This window comes from Onychomys torridus, chromosome 5 (assembly GCF_903995425.1).
Source record: "Onychomys torridus chromosome 5, mOncTor1.1, whole genome shotgun sequence".
In the NCBI taxonomy this organism is placed as follows: domain Eukaryota; kingdom Metazoa; phylum Chordata; class Mammalia; order Rodentia; family Cricetidae; genus Onychomys; species Onychomys torridus.
Window position 1 is genome coordinate 103,348,684 of NC_050447.1, and position 23,567 is coordinate 103,372,250.

Below are 23,567 nucleotides of genomic sequence, written 5' to 3' on the forward strand. Positions count from 1 at the left end.
CTCAACATGAAAGATTCAAACTGCTTTCTCTGACCTGAGTCAGTAAGGAGACTAATAGGAAAACCTGAGGTTTCACAGCCACTGTCCTCCTTGACTCCTGTTTCTGGAAAACACAAAAGTGTCCTTCCTCTGCAAGGCTGACTGCCCACTAGTGCTCATGGTACCATTTGCAGCTGTCATGCCACTATGTTTAGTCCTTGCTTTTCTGCTTCTAAACAAGATCAGATTACCTCTCACTTCACAGTTAAGTAGTCTCATAGCAAACCTTACTGACTTCTAACCAGGACTCTCATTTTCAGACTACAGAAATGGTTCATATATGTCTCATGCATGGCAGGAGAGCATTCCACCAAATGAGTTACACCCACAGACCCCAACCTCTTTCTTGTTGAGAAAGATTCTCACTATATAACCCTGCTTGACTTGAACTCATGGCAATCACCCTATAATAACCTCCCATCAGCTGAGATTACAGGTTTGTTCCTCCAACAGCCGGCTGGCCAACCTTGCTTTTTGAGCATTATCCCTGCATCTCTCCATCTTCACACACCAATTCACATTACAAACTGCTGCCAAGAAAACCATCTTACAGCTGCTCCACATTTCAGCATCTCTCTCCATCTCTAGAAAGTGAGATAACCTGCACTTCTCACGCTGGACAATCATATTCTTCACACACAAGAACATCCACCTCAGCATTCCAACATATTCTGGAATCTCCAGACAACCGTACAGATTTAAACAGGTCATACAACATGCCTGCGGCCCTTGCAACTTCAGCTTTCCTATCTTCCTGTAACTTGCTCTACATAGCTTCCTGTTCTGAGCAGGGATGTCCCTCCAATCATATGTGCATGTTAAGCTCCAGAACACTGAGAGGCAAGCTGGGACTTAAAGTATAGTGAAATTAAAGTTGACAATGCACTGACATTAAAATACAGATTGCCTTGGGTTATTCCAGTGGGCCCAGAGTCATCACTTAAAAGTAGAGGAGTTAGAAGGGAAGGAAACAAGAGAAGACAGACACAGAGAAATAAATGTTGTCAAATGAACTACAAACAGAAGGAACAGGGAGAGTCTCCAGGGACTGAAAGGGCAGGGCCACCAAGGCTCTGAAGCCTCCAGAACTCCCCTGTGAGCACTAACTGGCACAGTAAGAACTATTAGACTTCTCACCTCCAGAAGCTAAGATACTAGGTTCACAAGGCTACCAGGTCTGTGCTTGGCAAGTGAAATCAAATATATCTCTGTATGCAGTTGTCCAAATTCATTCTGCCTTATCCTTCTCTTCTTTCTCATCTGATAAAGAAATCGCTGCTAACCATACTAGACATGAAATCTTATTTCTCTAAATCCACAAATGAATCTGAGGAGAGTTAAGGGCAAGACTTCACCCCTGTCCTGCCCTATGGAGACAACCATATGAAGCAAACTGATCTCTCTATTTACCTTAGATTTGTTATCTATACAAAAAGTATCTTAAAAGTTGTTCTGAGAATTAAATGGAAAGAATGTACACTTCATAGAACTATATCTAGCACATGAGGCACACTGAATATGCATTAATAATTATCATTAGTTTTATCCTCAGTGCATTTTCAGGGCCATGTCCATGATACTGTCTTATCACCCTACTAGACAGGAATGGGTCTACCCATACTTATTTACTCTGTACAGAAACTATGACACATGAAGGACAGTCTATAAATAAGTCATCTAGGGTAAGTGACTGCTAATCTCAAAAATGTCACTTCCAAAAACAAGAGTATTTAAAAATAAAACAAGATAAAATAAAAGCATTTAAAGAGAATTACACTGCATGGATAAATTAGGTTATTTAATGAAATCATAGTGCCAGACCCGGGACATATCTTTATGAGTTACTGGCCAGGAACACCCCAAATTCTCCAAAAGAACACAGTCAACCGCCATTGTCCTGGGGGCCCACCATAGCCACGTGGAAAGACCACATTACTAAAAACATCGCCACACACTTTGGCTACAAGACATACAGAAATCAAACTCAAACTGAGCCACAAGCTTTCTCCCTGATACCAGGCTTTCATAGTGCCAGAAGGTGCTCTGCAGGCTTCTGAGGAGAAAAAAAGCATCAATTTTCTTACCTAGAGCTGCACTCTACAAGCTACAACCCTGAACGGGCAAAGAAGATTCCCTTATTGGTGCACCTGTAACATGACCGTTATGGGGGAACTAACTGCATTATGACTGGAGCTAAAGCCTGATCCAAAGGAGGTAATTTCATGCTTGGTACTATAATCTTGGTCAAAAGCTAGTGGCTGGGGTCAGGAGCCCTAGTGTAGAACCTGCTATTAATGTCTTTACTAAATGGCAATGCTGCTCAATTGCTCTCTATACATCTGTCTTTATGCCCATAGACCTATGCTACCCTCTACTTTTGTCAGAGGAGCTTTTTAAACCCCCCAGTGGGTAGCAGTTAAATCTGAGATGCAGAACTGGTCAAAGAACAAGAGCCTGAGTGCTGGGCCCTTACTAGGGTTTCTTCCCACGCTACCCTTACCACCACAACTATCCCCTGCCAAAGGCTCAGGAAGCGTCACAAAGAAAGAGGCAGACAGACTATGAGAGGAAGATCGAGTGTGAGGAGTGCTGCAAAACTGTTCAAGGTCTGAGCAGGCTAATGAACTCATGAGCTCATGCCAGCTACAGTCACCTGCACAAGACCCAGCCAAATACCTGGCACAGATAGGGTTGTGTTCTCCAGATCCCACCTCTTCCCAAGGAGCTAAATGTAGCTGAGAGCTGCTGGCACAGGAAGAATCCATTTTGAATGTGTAACCAATGGTGGATATACGATGCTTTTAGTGGACGGCCAGACATCCATACACAAAGAGGCAACACTACCTAGACTTGCTATGTTACCAAAACTAAAGAGGACTTGAAGTTGGGGAGGGATCATGTTGTAGAGGTAGAAGGATGTAGAGAAGAGGAATGAAGGTGCTTCGTTGTATACATACATGAAATTCTCACAAATGAAGAAAATTAATACAAGGGAAAAAATTAGAGTACTTAATCTCTTGAACTAACTAAAATTCACATATTTAATATAACAAACAGAAACAAGCACTGAAGATAAACTTACCAGAGAAAAGATACAAAATATTAAAGATAAAATGTTCCTTCAGTATCTTCATATGTAAAATATTAAAATATCTTTAGCAAAGCCATTGTATATGTACTGTTATAAAATTAACAATCCCTCTAGTTTCTCAAAAACAACATTATCTGAAGTTGTCAATTTGTTCCTTGGCTAAAAGCAACTAAAACATTCCTCTGATATGTTGTTTTTTAAATTATGTAAAGTGTGGCATGTTTATCTGTGTATACAGCAGTGCAAGTGCCCTCAGGAAATGGAGGTTCCGATACCCTGGAGCTGGATCTACAGGAAGTTGTGAACCACCCTCATGGGATCTGGGAAGAAAACTTGAGTCCTCTACAGGAGCAGTCTGTGCTCTCACCTGCTGAGCCAGGTCACAAGCCCTACTTTGATATTCAAATGGTGACCTAGTAAACCATATCAAGAAACACAGTCCAAAGAGGGCTCTCTTCCCAAAATAAATCACATACATGAAAGGTCTAACATCACATTTAACTTGCAACAAAACACTGAAATCTTAGGACTTTGATAAAGAGAATGATTATAAGCATAACCATTTGAAAGTATTTTCAAGTTTTAAAAAAAGCAATTTGTTGCACCGGGAATAAGGGTTAAAAAATGAAATCCCAGCAAAGCTCTCACAGGCTGATACTATGGAATGACACTTGAGGGTTGATTTCATGTGAGAGAAGCGATAAGACTGCCGGCGACTCAGCAAAGTGATGACTAGTCACAGCTCACAAAGTCCTATTGCGATCTGAGATAATAAGAATTGATTTAGCATCAAAAATGTACTTGCTTACTTCCTTCCAAGGGTCAATTCTATAGTCTCTGATGTGAGGGACAAAACCGTGAAAGTTACAGCAAATACCCACTGACTTCAGTATTCATTACAGTCCCATTGCAGAACTTAGTCCATAGAAGAAGAGTTCAGATCACATGTGAGAGAAAATTGAACATAGTGCTATTTTTGTAAGCTAAAATAAAATTGTAATATAAAATATTTAACAATTTCATAATTAATATGTGGCAAAATTGCAATGACTTTAAAATAAAACAACCAGGGGCTGGACAGACAGCTAAATAGGTAAAGTGTTTGCCATTTCAAATGTGAAGATCCATGTCTGATGCCTACATAAAATCTGGGGCATAGGCCTGTGATCTCAACATTGAGGTAATAGAAACAGAAGAATATCTTAGCTCACTGTCCAGCCAGTCAGTAGAGCTGAACTGCAGAGCACCACGTTCCATAACAGATCCTATCTCAAAAAGTAAGGTGGAAAGCCACTGAGGCAGATACCCGGCACTGATCTCTAACCTCTACATACACAAACATGAATTCATTATGAACTAACATTTATTGAGGGGCTAGGGAGAGAGTTCAGTGGTGAAGTTCCTGCCTTGTGAGCACAAATACCACAGTATGATCTCTAGAACACACATAAAATTTCCAGACACAGTGGTGAGCAACTGTAATCCCAGCTTTGAGGAGTCAAAGATGAGCAGATCCCAAACTACTTGGCCAAATGAGAAAGCATATCCCAAACATAAGGTAGACTGCTCCTGAGGAACAGTACGCATGTGCATGAAAACACACACACACACACACACACACACACACACACACACACACACACACACGGGGTTGGGGGAGCAGCAGTGGCAGCAGATTTCGACACCTGAGGAAAAGGTAAAGAATAGCTGAGATGAAGGAAACTGCAGACAGCCTTAGGTGATAATAGGTCAGGCAGTCACTGCGCCAAATGCCGCTTTACCTCTGGGTTCTGACACCAAGCTTCTGCACCCTCAACACTGAAAGCCAGAAGTTTGGTCCACAGCAGATTCCCCAGTTGGTTAAATGGCACCCCAGTGGGATGTTAACAGAAACCAAGGAGACCTCTTCAACCTCCTGTGAACTACAGCAGCAGTGTGCAGGGTGAGCCAGACAAAGGAAAGACTAAGGACACAGCTGATGACATGATGGAGAACATGGAGCAGGACTGAAGGCTCCTGGGAGCTAGCTAGGACACAGACAAAGGAACAGCTGTACTGGGAACAGAAGGAAGACAAAGTCAGCCAACAGCTGACCTCTGCGGTGGGGAGGAACTCTTGGGGTTAAGGAATGTATGCCCTCTACTTCCCCAGGAGTCTAATTTAAAGAAACATGAAGCCCAAGAAGTGTGAGCAAAGCACGAATAAGTAGAAAAAAGGGTGATAGCTTGAGAGGAGTTAGACCAGGGTGTGGCAACTCAAAGAGCATTTAATATTCAGTCACAGGTTGTTTGAAGAATAATGTTTTAGGGCTGGAGAGATGACTCAGTGATTAAGAGCACTCACTGCTCTTCCAAAGGTCCTGAGTTCAATTCCCAACACCAGCATGGCAGCTCACAACTGTCTGGTGCCTTCTTCTGCTGTACAGATAGATGTATATGCAGACAAAGCACCCATGAAGAAAAAATACATAAATAAAGAATCATGTTTTAAAATACACAGTCCAGATAGCTAATGATCAAACATAGTTAGCATTTGAATCTTTCTCTACCAGAATCATGGACAAGCAATCAGAGATGCTGAGTAACCAGCCACTCCTGTGACTATACCACCTCTTTTGCTCTGTTTTTCATTGAAGAAGGATGGTGAGGAGTTGAGGAGTTGAGGCTGGCTCTCACTCACACTGACCTAGAGCTCACTATATGGCACAGACTGGTTTGAATCTCCAGATCCTACTGACTCAGGCTGGGATTCCAGGCGTGAGCTATGACATGAGATTGTTTTATATTTTCAAGATTTCTAAAAGATTTTTAGCCAAGAATAACACATAGGGAAATGAAATCCATGTTTATTGCCTAAAATGAAAAAGTCTGTATCAGTCAAAGATATAAAATCCTGCCCTAAACACCCATGTAATTTAAAGACAAGATACATCTTAGAAGAGACTGAAGAGCTTTAGCTCTTTTGGTGATTTTTCTTCCCCAAGAAAACATTCAACTGCCATTGGTGTCGCATGTCCCGGAAAGTCAGAGTCCACATTGTCAATAGCAACTCTGAGAGATACTCACCCCGTGTTGATTGAAATGATTTCTATCAATGGATTCTTCCTGATCTTTGGCAAATCCAGTCTCGCTCCTCCCAACCGCTTCCCATTGTCTTTCTTCTGGCCCAGGAGCCTCACTGAGTGTCCTTCAAATCAAGCACAAGACACATATTAGCATGCCACACAAATCCACTGTCATTTACCATTTTCAATAAATATGTTCAGGATTGTATTTGATTTTATTCTCTTATAGGAGACCAGAGGGGAAAAACATCCTAAAGAATATGTGATCACATATTGAACATAAGAAATACAGTTTAAAAAAAAAAAAAAGGAGAAAATCACTGTGTTCAAGGACTGACTATACTTTCTAATGATTGGCTCACAGTATGTGCACACTTACAGATCACATTTGAGAAAGGACCGATGTCCGTAAATAATCTCATGAGGGTGAACACACTCCCTACACTGACCAGATACTCTAATGCAACAGAAGGGGCTTAGATATTAGGCCTGCCTGCTGTTTTCTGACAATACTAAGACATACGGATGGTAACTAATGCTTGATGAAACAGCACTCAACACTTACCTGTGCTGATATTTTCCAGTCACCTACTCCTACCCTCCTCTTTCCCTCCCAGCTTCACACTTAAAAATCATAAAACCTAGGATGAGGACTAGGTATTTAAAAAAAAAATCTTTCAAGGTTACTTGAACAAAATGCAACCACAATATAATATCCATTTTAAAATGTTGTGAATATTGAAAACTTTGAAGTAATTTCAGACATGTAGAAAACACACAGCAAAGAATGGGCACATCCCCTCAGCTTCTAGTCACAATTTTACCATATAGTGTTTCTTCTTTGCATTCAGAACATGCTGTGTTATTGACTGCACCATGTGATATATCCTATAAAACCATCCATCTTGGCTGTACACAGCAATGATTTCAAATACATTTTTACTGTGACACACTGCTTTTATAATTTTATTAGTGACTATACTACAGCCTATAAAAGTTGTAAACTGTGAAAACAAAACTGGATGATTTTAAATAAATATCTTCAGTTTTGTAATCATGACAATAACACAGTTTGGGAATGTTTCCATCAACATTGGAAACTCCTTTGAGTTTTAGCTTAGCCCATCTGTTCCCATGCCACACACAACATATGTCATTAGTTCATGGCCAGAAGACAGGCATCCACTTCATTTCCAACATCTGTTATAGCAACACTTCTAAGAACATCTGCACATAAACCTTTATACACCCATGCTTTCACTTCTCTTAGAGTCCTAATAAAGAAATTGCTGAATCATTTAGTGAATTTATATTTTACCATTTAAGAAATAACTGCTTTGCAAAGAGATGACCATTTTATATTCCCAATTTCATCAGACATAAGATAATTAAATATTTTCTCTCATTCTGTACATTATATTTCAACTTTCATGATGGTGGTTTTTGGGGAAAAAATGTTGGCTAGTATAAAAAACTTCAAATTATCAACTATTACCTTCATGGTTCATGTTTTGATTTTATTCCTAAAATCTCATTGTCTGTCCTAGGGTAGAAAGGTATTTTCTTTTTGCGTCTATTGTATTGTTTGAGCTCTTAAATTTGGGTCAAGAATATTCCCTATTACTTTTTCTGCAGTGAGAGCCTATGTTGACCTTTCCGCAATAATACTCAGTGGTCTCTGTGCCATCTCTTTGCCTTCATCCACAAGCTATTCTTGTCACACATATTAGCATAAATAGTTATGCAAAGCCAAAAGGGCAGTGCTACAATTATTATTTTAAACAAAAATACATATTTATAGCATGGTTTATATTTACCTACCAACATACTACTTCTGACACTTCCTAATGCTCCTTGGAATTCATCTTATCATGTGGTTCCACTTCTTTTCCTCTTGACCAACTCTCTTTAGTGTTTTTTTTTATACAGTAATTCATTTAGCAATAAAGCAACATTCCTAGCTTATTTGATAACACTGTTATTTTCGCTTCATTTGTAGAGGATACTTGTGCTGGATGTTAGAGGACCCACTGAGTATGATACAAAGATATGCAGAAAGTAGCAGGGAGAAATTTAGAGATTTGCAGGCATTTTACTCTGGGAAATGTGGAAAGTACGGTCAGCTTATCACTCCACTGTCACTCTTCAGATTCATTGGGATTTTATCCGAATTTCTAACTCCCGAGTTTTCATTAATAACAGAATATTTTAGATAAACGCATCAGCCAATAGCAAAGCTCAGTCTACACCAAAAGGCTTCAGAGCAAAGAAAACTGAAGAGGTAATTATCAAGATAAAGGCAAATGTGAAGAGCCCAGTATGCAGATGATAGGAGTGCCAGAGATCAAAGGCCAATAAACTTAGACTTGCAATGTCCAAGAGCTGAAGATAAAGAAGTGAGATTGGTGGGATAACACAACAGTTCTCTGAGAGAGTCTAAAAGGTCAAGAACGACTGCAAAAGCAGAACCATTTTTATATGAACCCCAGGCAAATTTCCTCATGTCCTACTGTAATATGCAGCCTGCTCTAATAACATTCAATAAATTATTCATCTTCACTATCTGCATGCAAATAGAGGAACATATCTACATGCAATGACATAAAGAGTTATTTTCTAATCCAATGACTCGTTAAAAAGTGTCACATATAACAATAGGGTAGTTGGAGTTTAGTGTACCGAAGACAAAATAGGAAATATAAAGGTTGCTTGTTATATACAGACCAAGATGAAAGGAAAGAAACAACATAATTTTCTTTAAAATGGACTAACAAACTAAAACTATTATGTGTGCTATTATGTGTGATATAGTCTCTCTTTAACATCCCGTTTCAAAGGAAATTATTTCAAAATATTCATCAATCCACAGGCCATAGTCAGAATATACACAGTACAAATTATTTCTGGTTTCATGTGCACCTATCAATATTGTTGCCTTCTGAAGCAAATTAAAATTTGAAAATATAAAGAATAACATGAAGGAGATGGCATAAACCAGTTATGACTTTGAGAGAAAACAAGGGAGAGCAGAGAAACGTGCTGAGGGAGTAGAAATGGAGGGGCAGATTCTTAGAGCAAACTAATCATAAAAATGAACACGTAATATTCACAAAAGGACCAGGAAGCGAAGACTACAATTAAACACTCACAGACTGCACCTTGGCTTGTTAGTCACTCATGTCTAGCACAGTAATAGAAAATGAATGACTGCTACCATGGCTTGGTAGTATGGGCCTGTGACCCTAGATACCTCGGGAGGCTACAGCAGAAGGATTACCAAGACCTGCCTGGGTAATGTTGTAAGACTCTGTCTCAAGAAGTGGAATCCACCCATAATGCCAGGCAAGGAAAGAAATTAAAACTAAACAAAATGGGGACAGATTGACTTGGATTTTATTACCTTTCTGACTAGAATGAAGAAAATGAGTAAATAAAATCAAGACAACAGAGTTTAACAGAAATGGAGAACAAAATCCACAGTTTTGTTTTTTGTTTTTTGTTTTTATCAAGTCCATGTTAAAGGAATGGAGAAAGAACTGTTAAGAACAAAAACTTAAGTCCAAGTGGATCAAAGACCTCAACATAAATCCAGTTACTCTGAACCTGACAGAAGAGAAAGTAGGAAGCAGTCTTGAATGCATTGGCATAGGAAATCACTTCCTAAATATAACACCAGTAGCACAGAAACTGAGAAGCTTTTGTAGAGCAAAGGACATAGTCAACAAGACAAAACGACAACCTACAGAATGGGAAAAGGTCTTCACCAACCCCACATCTGACAGAGGGCTGATGTCCAGAATATATAAAGAACTCAAGAAATTAGACATCAAAATACCCAACAGTCCAGTTAAGAAATGGGCTATAGAGCTAAACAGAGAATTCTCCACAGAAGAAACTCAAATGGCTGAAAGACATTTAAGGAATTGCTCAACATCCCTAATCATCAGGGAAATGCAAATCAAAATGACTCTGAGATACCACCTTACACCTGTCAGAATGGCTAAGATAAAAAACACTGAAGACAGCTTATGCTGGAGAGGATGTGGAGCAAGGGGAACTCTCCTCCTCTGTTGGTGGGAATGCAAGCTTGTACAGCCACTTTGGAAATCTATATGGTCCTTTCTTAGAAAATTGGGAATCCATCTCCCCCAAGAACCAGCTATACCACTCTTGGGATTATTCCCAAGGAATGCTCAATCATACCACAAGAGCATTTGCTCAGCTATGTTTATAGCAGCATTATTTGTAATAGCCAGAACCTGGAAACAACCTAGATGCCCTTCAACTTAAGAATGGATAAATAAAATGTGGTACATATACACAATGGAATACTACTCAGCAGAGAAAAACAATGACATCATGAGGTTTGCAGGCAAATGGATGGATGGCTCTAGAAAAAAATCATCCTGAGTGAGGTAACCCAGACTCAGAAAGACAAACATGGTATGTACTCACTCATAGGAGGATACTAGATATAAAACAAAGGATGACTAGACTGCTACTCACAAGTCCAGGAAGGCTACCTAGAAAATAGGACCCTAAGAAAGACACAGGGATCGCCCAATGACTGAGAAATGGATGAGATCTACATGAGCAAACTGGATGTGAGGGGGGTAATGAAGGGCAAGGTTTGAGGGAAAGAGAGCTTAGGGGAGAGGGTGATCCCAGCTGGATCAAGAACAGAAAGGGAGAACAAGAAATAACAGACCATGATAAATGATGACCACATGAGAATAGGAAGAAGTAAAGTGATAGAGAGGTCCCCAGAAATCCACAAAGATACCTCCACTGTAGACTACTGGCAGTGGTCGAGAGAAAGCCCGGACTGACCTACTCTGGTGATCCGGATGGCCAAACACCCCAACTATCGTGATAGAACTCTCATCTAATGACTGATGGAAGCAGATGCAGAGATCCACAACCAGGCCCCAGGTGGAGCTCCAAGAGTTCACTTGGCGAGAAAGAGGAGGGATTGTATGGGCGAGAATTGTTGAGACCAGGATTGGAAAAAGCACAGGGACAAATAGCCAAACTAGTGGAAACACATGAACTATGAACCAATAGCTGAGGAGCCCCTGGCTGGATCAGGCCCTTTAGATAAGTGAGACAGTTGATTAACTTGAATGGTTTGGGAGGCATCCAGGCAGTTGGACCAAGACCTGTCCTTAGTGCATGCACTGGCTTTTCAGAACCTGGGGCCTATGCAGGGACACGTTGCTCAGCTTAGATGAAGGGAGGAGGGGACTGGACCTGCCTCAACTAAATCTACCAGGCTGAGCTGAATCCCCAGGGGAGTCCTTGCCCTGGAGGAGATGGAATGGGGGATGGGCTGGGGGGAGGTGCGAAGGGGGCAGGATGACGGAGGACAGGGGAATCTGTGGCTGATATGTAAAAGTAAATTAAATTATAAAATAAAAAAGAATGATGCTCAGGGTGACAAGGATGATTCCTAACACTCTTCCTGCAGAGGAACTGGTAAGAGTGGGACAAGATGAAAACAAGGACATGCCACTGTGATACAGGGAAGAAAGAGAAGAAATGTCACATGTGGTATGGAACCCACAAAAGCAGTGACCTTCTAGGGTCCTCTCCTTTCCATTTTAAATACACTCCCACTTCATGTCTCTATACAACAATCAGATATAACGCAAAAGATTATTAGCCATCTTTAATAAACACTTCACTAAGCTAATACTTTTAAATATCACTTAAAACTCAACACTATAAAAACTAAATTCAATTATAATCCCTAAAACCTTTCAACAGCAATTTATGAACCAACTTCAAAACCCTGATTCCATGCTGGATTTACACTGCAGCTAGTATACTGAAAACTTTCATGAAATGATTTTATTACGTATTAGTGAATTTTGAATCCAAACAGGTAGCTGCTTATGATTCACTGCTATACAGTAATTTCAAATTGTTAACACTAAACCTGGGTCAAGAAAAGCCAAGCCATCCTACCTGATCTGTGCAAAAGTCGCTATACAAGTTGCATCAATATACAGTGTTGTCTGTGGATCAAGGCAGTGTTAGTGTTGTCTGACTAAACCACAAAGTTCTAAAGGCCTTTATGAGAGAAGGCCACCCAGGTGTCTGATTAGGAAGCCAGTCAGCAAAGTCATTCACAAGCCAACATACATAGTAAAAGAATGTTAGAAACATGATGATCCTGAAAACATGTATTTATTAGTTACTGACTAAGCTGTGGTACTACACACCAACCTCTTCCCTCTTCTCCTTACCCACATTAGCTTGGAGAGTCATTATGTGTTACAAAAATATCAACAATCTGGCAATTGGGACTCCTTCTGTATATTTTTGTCTTTCATTTCTTTGTTTCTAAAGGCTCCATAAAACAGCCAACAGCCAAGACTTTCCTTCAAAATTTCATTCAACCCACCTAATTTTAGAGGCCAGGTCATTGTTTCCTTGCTATGTGACCACCCAGCTTACCACCAAAAATGAGGGCTCCTGCCATGATTTCTTGATCTCTTGCTGACTGCTGACTTGGCACAAATAGAGAGCTATTAGACACACACTGAGAAGGCAGGTCTGAACCCTATAGTCTGGGTCAATCTGCTGGAAAAATTCCCAGGAAAGGAAGTGACACAGGGGCAGAGGGTAGAGAGTAGTCCAAGTTTTCCTCTGCTCCATTCAATGTAATTCCTCATATGTAACACTTTTGATGGGGAGGAGCACTTTCAGATATCCACAACAAAAGTATGACCCTTCCTTCCAATATTTTCATCTTGAGCACTGAAAAATAAAATGAGTTCAACAGACACAGCAGCTTCTTCACAAGTTGAGGCTGGAAGAGAATATTTAACATTAAAACTGGCTTGATTCCCACTCAGTCACTAAGACAGACAGTATGTTCCTTCAGAAAGGAGAACTTAATAGTATCTAGAGTAATGCACATAGGGTAAGATGGGGCTGGAGAGACAGCTCAGCAGTTAAGAGTGCTTATCATGCTGGCAGGCTATCTGAATCCAGTTCCCAGAACATGCATCAGGTGGTTCACTACTGCTTATAACTCCAACTCCAACTAGATCCACAGCTCTGATTTCCTGGGGCCCCATGCATATACCCAAACACAGAAACACATCTACATTCATTAGAAATATCTTTTCCTTAATACACTGAAATTAAAGAACTCAAAGTATAACCCAACATTGAGGAAGACAGCCTGTGGAAGTACTGGTCTCTCAGCACAGTAGCTTCTAGACCTTAATGTAAAACTCTTGGTTACCCACCAGAACTTGGTGATAAGACCTGACTGCTGAGTACTCCATATACTTTGGTCATAGGATTTGGAGAAATCAACCTGGTACTGACCTAGAAGCTTTCTCCTTATGACTAGCTTTCGTCATAAGGCTGCTGGGGGACAAACGGCAGCGACAGGATTTTTTGTGGTTTTGTTTGTTTTAAAATTATTTTTTTCATTTTTTTTTTTAAATTTCATGTATGTCTGGGTGAGGTTATCAAATCCTCTGGAACTAGAGTTACAGATAGTTGTGAACTGCCATGTAGGTACTAGGAATTGAACCGAGGTCCTCTGGAAGAGCAACCAGTACTCTTAACTGCTGAGCCATCTCTCCAGCGCAGAACAACAACAGTTTTATCCAGCAGTAAACCTGCAACGTACAATAATGACTGACTTAGCAAGGTACGCCCACTGGTGCAAATGTGGCACAAATGTGATGGGGATATCCAACCACTATCTGATTGAATTTAATGCTTCCTCCAAAGGAAGAAGCTCATGCCTGGCATATGTGGCCAAGGACCCATGGCTGGGGAGTCCATAGGCACTGGGAATGAAACTGTCACTATTATTTTCTTATAGGACATAGTATCAAACTGCCCTTTGTATAGGTATGTCTATATACATAGATTGGGGACCTTTCAAGGCCAATCAGAGAAGCATCTTAGTGGGGTGGATGACAATTTATATAGAGACTCACAAGTGGCCAAAGTGCAGAGAACAAGTGTCTGTGTAGTGTTTAGTCATCAATGAGATGTCTATGTTACAGCTTCTCCTCTGAAAGCTCAGAAAACATTCAGGAAGACAGGGTAAAATGACTGGAAGAGCAAGTGGTCAGGAAGGACGGATGTAAAATAGTCCCTTCTGAACACAGCAGGGCTGATGAACTCCCAGCAGCCATGGCTGCCTACACAAGACCTATATAGGAATAATCCAGTCAATATTCCAGCTTGGATGGAAGAAAAGCACATGAGCCTCTACTCCTAACTGAGGATACTGAAAGTGAATGGTTGCTAGGGGACAGTCAGTATTCTTTAGGGATGAGGTCAGGGTAGGTTGACCATGCTCCAGTGGGTAGTCCCATGTTAATGAGTATATAGACAGAACTATTAGACTCTGTAGGTAGTTCAAAAACAAAACAAAACAAAAAAAAAAGACTTGAAGCTGGGAGGGTGTTGCAGGGGAAAAACTATGAAGAGTTTGACTGGAGACAGATAAACATGACCAAAATAACATTGCATGCTTGCATGATATTCTCAAAGAATAAATAAAAATCATACCACTTAATATGAATTAAATATTATTTAATTAAAGATAAAACCTTTCTGGGTAGAGAGGTAGGTTGGGAGATGCTATGATAAGATCAGAGAAGATGGGTTAAGTCTCAGCAAACATGAAGATTATTTTATGTCAACAGTCATGATGCACAGACAAATGTGCCTGCCTTACCACAGTAAAGGGTGGAACTGATGTGTGGACAAGAAAGAACTTCACTAGGAAAATGAAAGCATTGCTAGACTGGTGTTCTCAGTGACACTCTGCCTCCATTGCATACTATTGTAGGCTTAGCTCATAATAACTAAAGTTAGATTAATGGACAAACTGCTACAACAAAGAGTGTACACCTAAGCAACATGTCTTCTTACTCTCACAGAAACACCTTTTGCAAGTGAATTACAACACACATTGATCTTACATATTAATTGCTACTTCTGTAAGCAGAGATGCCATTTATGACAAGGGAAGGAGATATGTGGGGTATCAATTTTCTGCAATCTAACTCAAGTGTGCATCCAAACTGTCAACAGCCAAAACAGTCCTGAAAGAAGAGCAGGTATCTTAGCCCTGACCCTATGGTGGTATTGTGTTCCCCACAATATTGTGCACCCTAATAAATTTATCTGGGGTCAGAGAACAGACAGCCACTAGAACAAAGCCAAAAATGGTGGCTAGTAAATGGGTCAGAGCAAGCCATAGCAGAAGTTGGGCGGTGGTGGTGCACACCTTTAATCCCAGCACTTGGGATGCAGAGCTAGCCAGATCTCTGAGTTCAAGGCCACTTTAGAAACAGCCAGGCATGGTGACACACGCCTTTAATCCCAGAAATCCAGCCTTTAATCCCAGGGAGTGGGTGCAGAAAGAGAAAGATTATATAAGGAGTGAAGACCAGACACTAGAAGCATTTGGCTGGTTAAGCTTTTAGGCTTCTAGCAGTAGTTCAGCTGAGACCCATTCTGGATGAGGACTCAGAAGCTTGCAGTCTGAGGAAACAAGACCAGCTGAGGAACTGGCAAGGTGAGGTAGCTGTGGCTTGTTCTGCTTCTCTGATCTTCCAGCGTTCACCCCAATAACTGGCCTCAGGTTTGTTCTTATTAATAAGACCTATAAGATTCCTGCTCCATGATCCTGAATAGAAGCCTATCAGACCACCACCTGCCTTGCTAGGACAGACCTTCCTAATTTAGAAATTTGTTAAAGAGCTACAAAGTTGTGGTATTTGAAACAATAAAATGATAGATGCTTCGTCCATGTATAAAGCATCCATGTCACAATATAAAACATTACTGTTTCTCCTGCTCACAGCCACCATCCTAAAGTTACCACACCCAACAATGAAAGCAGAGCTAGCTGCTAGAAAACAACAGGAGTATAACACATAACTTTGGGAACTGGTGAGCAAAATGTAACTTTGAAGACTGAACCCCGTGGGGCTGGGGAGATGGCTCAGGGAGGAAGAGAATTTGCTGCACATGTACGAGGGCCTGAGTTTGAGTTACTAGTACCCATATAAAAAGCCAGGCATGGCAGCTCAAGCCTCAAACCCTAGCCCTGGGAGAAAGACAGGAGGATGGCTGTGGCTTGCTGTCCACCACTCAAGCCAAAACACAACTAGCTCCAGGCTCAGTGACAGCCCTCGTCTCAGGAAGGACACTCACTGTAAGCAGCCTCACAGAGCAGTAATTATTGCAAGTATACAGAAATTATTACAAGCTACAGTAATTAATGCAAGTATCGTCCTACCAAGACCAACTAATGATGCAAGGGAAGTGTCAATTTCATAGTATACTCTGCTAGAACTCCAGCTTTTTGCTAATTTTCCTTAAAACTAATCAAGTAAAAAGCCTTTCACTACAACCAAATTCCACTGAAAAAAATTTATTAAGACTGGGGGTGAAGGAGCCCCATGGTGAAAAGCCAGACCTTCAAAATTGAAAATGCCCATACACAGCATTTATGAAGTACATCTGATGAAAGCCATCAGGCACTGGTTATAATCAGTCAATCAAATACATTCTTAAGTTTTTCTGAATATATGAGTTATTATTGAAACATTCAAAATTATATACATTAAATTTTATGATTTTCTTACATTTTTTTAACATCCCTACCAGTTTCCCCTCTCTCCTCTCCTCCAAGTCCCTCCCTCCACCTCCCTTCAGCCCTGCCCCATCCACTCTGCCTCCATTTCTGTGTAGGAAAGGGCAGGCCTCCCATGGATATCACCCAAACATGGCTTATCAAGTTGCAGTAAGACAAGGTACCTCCCCTTGTATTAAGACTGGACAAGAATTGGAAAAGGTGAGCAGCAAAGTTAAACAATAGGGAGGGGTGGCATTTATACAAACAGATCCTCCCTCCTCACTTTCCTCTGTTCACTGTAAGCAACCTCACAGAGCAGAAAGGACGTGGGCTTTGGAAGCAGAAAGCAAGGTTTCAGACTTGCCGCTGCCCAGTGCATAATCAGTGCAACCAGGCTTCCTGTAGAGTACAAACGAATTCATGTCTATGGAAAAGATAAGCTACCAGGAGCTGGACAAGGCACTGATTGCAGTTGCTACAGTAATTAATGCAAGTATAGTCCTACCAAGACCAGCTAATGATGCAAGGGAAGTGTCAAACACTACGAGTGAACGTAAGCTTCCATTTCTATAAAAAACAACAATGAAAATCAATGCTGTAAGTGATTTGCTAACTAAATAATTAAAGGGTTATAGATTCAAGGTGATCCCCAGGAAGTCACTCATGTGCAGTAATGAGAAAAAAAACGAGGCGGAGGTGGCAAGACCCTCACGGGATCCTGGAAACATAAGCATATGTGTAGAAAGCTAGGAGAACCCCAGCTGCTTTTCTATCTTTGGACCTTAAATTATACTGAGCCAAAAAAGTGGCTCTCAATGCCAGGAACCTATTGAGGAACGACAAGGCCAATCTCTAACACCAAGCTAACCAAGTTATGGTCAGCTAGCCTAAGTTTTTTATTTTTGTTAAAATAATGTATAGGGGAAACAAAATTTGTGTGTGCATGTGTGCGTGTATGTGTTGCATGTTCATGTACACTGGTACACAAGTGCATGGGTACACATGAAAGGGGTGTGAGTATGATGTGGAGACTGAAGGGCAACTGCAATGTGGTATTGCTCAGGCACCACCCACCCTATTTCTGAGACAGGATCTTTACTGGCTTGAAACTCACAATGCAGATTCAGTGAGGCTGGCCGGCCAGGGCGCTCTAGGAATCCACCTATGTCCATCCACCTTCCTGAGCTGGGTTTACACAAACATGCTACCATGCCAGCTTCTCTCTGTGGGTTCTCAGGATCAAACTTAGGCCCCCAGGCCTAGAAACACAAGCATTTTGCAGACTGACTCTATCCTTAGAGTGGTAGTAGTATATAAAAGTATATCAGAGCTATATATATGTTGAGTGAACATGTCTTGGTAATGGAGTCAGAACTTGATGTGTTTTCAAAATGAGTCCTATTAGAATAAAGAATATAAAGTTTAAAGGTAATGCAAATTCTTTGTGGGACTGATACTTTACAATACTCATATGATATAAAGCAATATGATGTAGAAATCAGAACATGAATCTTAGAAACTGACATATCTGAGCATACTACAGAGATAGCAAAAATAATCAGCATAGAGACATTTAACCAATGACATGCAAATGGAAATTGGCTTACAGTAGCAGATGTCACAGAGTCTTTCATTAAGATTATTAATGAAACTTAAGAGCCTTGTCTTCCCATGTAACCAAACATTGGGTTTTACAAGGCGGTTAGCATGTAAGCTCAGCCTGACAGCAGGTAAGTCAATATTTAAACAAGGAAGAAAGGCAGGGCTACTTGACTGTAAGGTAGTGGGATTTATTTATTCTGGTCTGTGTTAATTCATTTAAGTTAGAATACAAAATAATACATTCATTACAGCATTTTCATACATATTTGTTCTCCTCCCCTCCCCAACCCCCTTATTCACCACAAAGCTAGTACCCTTCCCCCACAGTACTTTCTGCATTCATAGCACATGAGTGTTCTTCCCGCCCCCTCCCCCCTCCCTCCTTCCCTTTAGATTAGGTCTCACAGTCCCCTTTCTGGTTTCATAACTCACACTTTCCCTCAACAAAATACATATAAACACACACACACACACACACACACACACACACACACACACACACACACACACAGTGAGAGAGAGAGAGAGAGAGAGAGAGAGAGAGAGAGAGAGAGAGAGAGAGATGGATGAGTCAGTGGGTAGATACACCTGCCTGCGAATATGACAGCGGAGTTGAATTCCCAGGACCCAAACGCTGGAAGAAGGGAACCACCTCCCCAATTAGCTAAACATCCATTAGATGTCAGAGAATGTGGATCCTAGTAAACACCAGAGAGTGAGATTCCCACTGAGCTCCAGAGACTGAAGATTCTACTAGATACAAGAAAGCAAGGATCCTACTGGGATCCAGAGAGCAAAGGTTATAAAGGACAATTGAGTGAAGATCTTATTGGGCACCACAAAACAACAACAAGGATCTTAAATAATATAGCACATAAATGCCAGCCTGAAAGGACACAGTTGAATGTGGAAAATCGCTCTGGAGAGGCACACAGAGGCTACACAGTTCTGTTTGGGACATTAAGATAAAAGCAAAGCAGCTGAAGTCTATAGAAAAACCTTCAAATCCTCTCGAGCTGCAGCTGAGAGCAATAGGCATAAGAAGAAGAACGTCCTCAAAGGAAATCAACAAACATCTCAAAGCTGCTGGGTGAAGAGCACAGTATTTCTCTGGTTTGGGCTCCCTAAAGGAAGCGAGGACAGTATAAACAGGAGGTAAAGAACCAAATCTTACAGATTATGATGAAGGCAGTCTCACTGTCAGTGGAATAAATACAACCTCTCCAGTGAATGTACACTGGGCCGAACTCCTCAGTGAGAAGCCTGGGAGAGAAAGGCCTCCATTTCCTAACATAGCTCTACACACCTCCAGGTAAGCTCACTATGGAATACCACTCATTTTAGAATCCATTTCAGTTTTCAGAGAAGTTTTAGGTTCACAGATAAACTGAGCAGAAGCAGAGAGCTTCCATCATCCACTGCCAACACACGGCACCAGAGTGCCTCAGTGGCAGGTTTGTTAAGGATGGAGCTGGCACTGACGGATCACTAGGGTTCACAGTTGACAGAAGAAGTTTGATGATTTTGAGCAAAGGTATACTGACAGGTGTTCAGCATCACAGAATCATGACAAGTATCGCTGGCCAGAATACCTGCTGTGTTCTGCTCACCCAACTCTTCTACACCTCCAGGAGGTTGATCCTTTCATTGCTCCTACAATTGCCCTCTCCCAGAATCCCATATGGCGGACATCACACAGTATGCGGCTTGTAAAGACCACCTCATTTTACTCCACAAACTCTCTATGTCTTCTCATGACGTCCGTCATTGCTCATTCTTTCCAGTGTCTTACAGAAATTTTTAAATACAAATTTTAAAAACAATATATATATATACCTACCTCTAAGTTTGTGTGTGAGTCCAAGGATAAAATGTACAGTACTATCCTTTATAAAAATGCTTAGTAAATGTTAACTGAACAGTATACAAAAATGTTACTTCAGAAAATGCATCTGCTCATCATCTTACGTTCCACCATTACCTTTAATTGTTTCCTCCACAACTTCTACCACACGGTCAATCTGTTGGACCTGGAAAGGGAGAAGAATAAGAAATCAGAGGGGAAGTGCATTTACACACCTGCTGGAGTCAAGGTACATTTTCTAAGAATGCTGATGTAGGTTTTACATGATTGACTTAATATTGTGTGTGTGTGCATGCATGTGTGTGCATAAGCGCACATAAAATAGATGGATTAGATATAGGTTTTATTTGAATTACCTAATTTTACATACATATATGAAAATATAAATATAAATAGATGATAGAATCATTTACGTAGGTTTTAATTGATTTACCTAATTCCATATATGCATTAGATTGATGATAGAACGATAGACAGACAGATAGATAACCAAAAGTAATCTATGTGACTGTCATGAGAAATACTGAAGTGTGTCTTCCATTGGTAAGTGAAGACTTCACACAGTATGACATAGTCAGCCGGAAACAGTGTTTTCCTGTTGCATCACCATTACTGGGAGCCGAGACATTACCTCGGAAAAGAAGGAGGCTCAGACCTGGGCGGTGGTGGCGCATGCCTTTAATCCCAGCACTCGGGAGGCAGAGCCAGGCGGATCTCTGTGAGTTCTAGGCGAACCTGGTATCTAAAGTGAGTTCCAGGAAAGGTGCAAAGCTACACAGAGAAACACTGTCTCGAAAAAACCAAAAAAAAAAAAAAAAAATTAAAAAGGTGGCTCAGAAATTTCATGCAGTAAACAGCTGGTGGGAAGAAGAGGGGGTGGGGTGCTTTAAGTTGCGGCTTTAGTGAGTTGTTCCCAACACTGGGATGGAATTTTCATTGAGGAGGCATCCTGCTTTGTTAAGTCAACCCTGTAATAAAGTAATAAACTCACTCGTGCACTCAGGCGACAATTGGGTTGAATTGTATATTTGATCTACTGTCAGGGTCTTAACTGGTTAAACAGACACTTGCTATTATCTCCCAAGAAGAAGTCAGACAACAGCTATCCACATAAACTAAACACAAGCTGAAACATACATTTAATTTTAATTAAAATATATCTCTTCCTACAAAGCTGCAAGTTACAGCAATGTAACTAATTGCTAATATTAAGGAGATACATGGGAAATCTCCTGCTTTATTATCAATTTTTAAAATCCTTTCCATGAATTTGTACCTAGTGCTGAGTAGCATATTCAGACCCAGGGTACCCAAGGTTAATAGTAAGGGTCCTTTTCCACATACGAGAGACCAGGGAAGAATTCCCAGAATGCCACAAGAGCACAGAGAAAGGTAATAAACTGGAGTTATGGACCAAACATGTCCTCTGAACGGAGGCAGGAAGAGCCATTAAGAAACTGAGAGAACACCGAGGAGTTTAGAATGAAGACAGTAAAATAAATAAAATCATGATCCCAGAAGTTAGAGACATCAAATAAAATAGCTTAAGACTGATCCTCTAAAACTGCTCCAAGTATCACTGTTCTATCACACACACACACACACACACACACACACACACACACACACACACACACACACAAAGTAAGGGCTCAGAAAATAAAAGCAAAGCAAAATAGAATAGTAAAATAGGGCTAAATCAACCCATAACAAGCCTCTCTCCCACCCTCAGAAAGAATATGCAACTCTGCCTGGTGTAAACCTGTAGACAAGACTGGCCTCAAACTCACAGACAGAGACCCGCCTGCCTCTGCCTCCAAAGTGTGGGATAAAAAGTACAAGTTGCATGCCTGGCTCACTTTCTACTTCTGCAGCACAAACAAACTAATCATTATGAAAACTAGATACTGAAAGTCTTTCTGAGTGAGAGCCTGTGTTCTCTGCAGCCATTGTCATTTTTACAAACCATAGTACAAGCTTCTATACAGGTGGACAAGGAAAAAAATCAAGGGGCAGGTGTATGTATAAACAGCATCCATGCATCTAGGTCTACCGGCCTCATTTTACCAGCTGCCTACCATCCCATTCACAGGACCATGGCATTCATCCACACCCCACTAATAATAGAACGGCACTATCATACCACAGCGATGTGATGGACCCAAACTGGGATAGAAGAACCTTTTACACGAATGTATTACAATTACACATGATGGCACTGAAAAGTATTTCTTTGACATCAGTGTCTCACACATAAGAAAATGAAGAGGTATGTGCATGTTCTGTCTCTGCCTGCTCTCAGGAGGGAGATGCCTTTGTCAACTACTGAAGAAAAAACAACGGACTTCCAGCCTGTGGTGAGCACTTTGGAAACCCCAGCAAAAAATGTAGGCACAGTAGAAACAAGAAATAACAAAAAACAAACAACAACAACAAAAAAAAAACCAGATAATGTAATATAGTAACAATAATAATTTATGCACGTTAGTCTAGGTAAGAGTAACTATTTTGCTGGGTGGCGGCAGTGGCGCATGCCTTTAATCCCAGCACTCAGAAGGCAGAGGCAGGAGGATCTCTGTGAGTTCAAGGCCAGCCTGGTCTACAGAGCTAGATCCAGGACAGGCCCCTTAAACTACACAGAGAAACTCTGTCTCCAAAGACACACACACAGTAATTATTCTCTAATAGTCTAAAAACAAAGAGAAGAAAGGTGGTAGAGAAAGAAATGTTAAAAGTGTAACAAATAATTTTTTTAAAAAAAGGCTGACAGCATAAAAGTCTTTTTGTTTGTTTGTTTGTTTGTTTGTTTTGTTTTTAGAAATAGGGTTTCTCTGTGTATAGCCCTGGCTATCCTGGAACTCTCTCTGTGGACCAGGCTGGCCTCAAACTCACAGAGATCCTCCTGCCTCTGCCTCCTGAGTGCTGGGATTAAAGGCATGCGCCACCACTGCCTGGCCAAAATAGAGACTGTTTAAAGGCCAGGGCCTATTAAAGACACAACAGGGTTAAAAGAGGATAGTAGAGGGATTTATATGATCAAACTATGTTATATACATGTTGGAAAATGTTGCAATGAAATCCATTCTTTTGGAGAACAGGCATCCAGTTACAAATCAGAGAGAAGAGGCAGAGGGCTAGGGAGGGAGACGGGGAGGAGGGGGAGAGGAGAGGGGGAGGAAGATTAAAAGTGGAAGGGAAAGTCTCCGCTGAATCAAGGGAGAGTAGGAAGCATGGCATGTGGAGCAGGCCCCTGCAGAGGGCACGGGAGATGCACACTCAT

The 23,567-nt window shown here is 40.9% G+C and overlaps 1 protein-coding gene across 1 annotated transcript in view; it reads right to left on the reverse strand.

Annotated features, from left to right (window-relative positions):
* The window catches only part of Cdkal1 (CDK5 regulatory subunit associated protein 1 like 1), a 554,248-nt gene that overhangs the window by 378,025 nt on the left and 152,656 nt on the right, over positions 1-23,567 (reverse strand). The window contains 2 exon segments of the mRNA XM_036189139.1: positions 6,196-6,316; positions 20,405-20,453. Coding sequence (XP_036045032.1) covers positions 6,196-6,316; positions 20,405-20,453 — 170 coding nt within the window.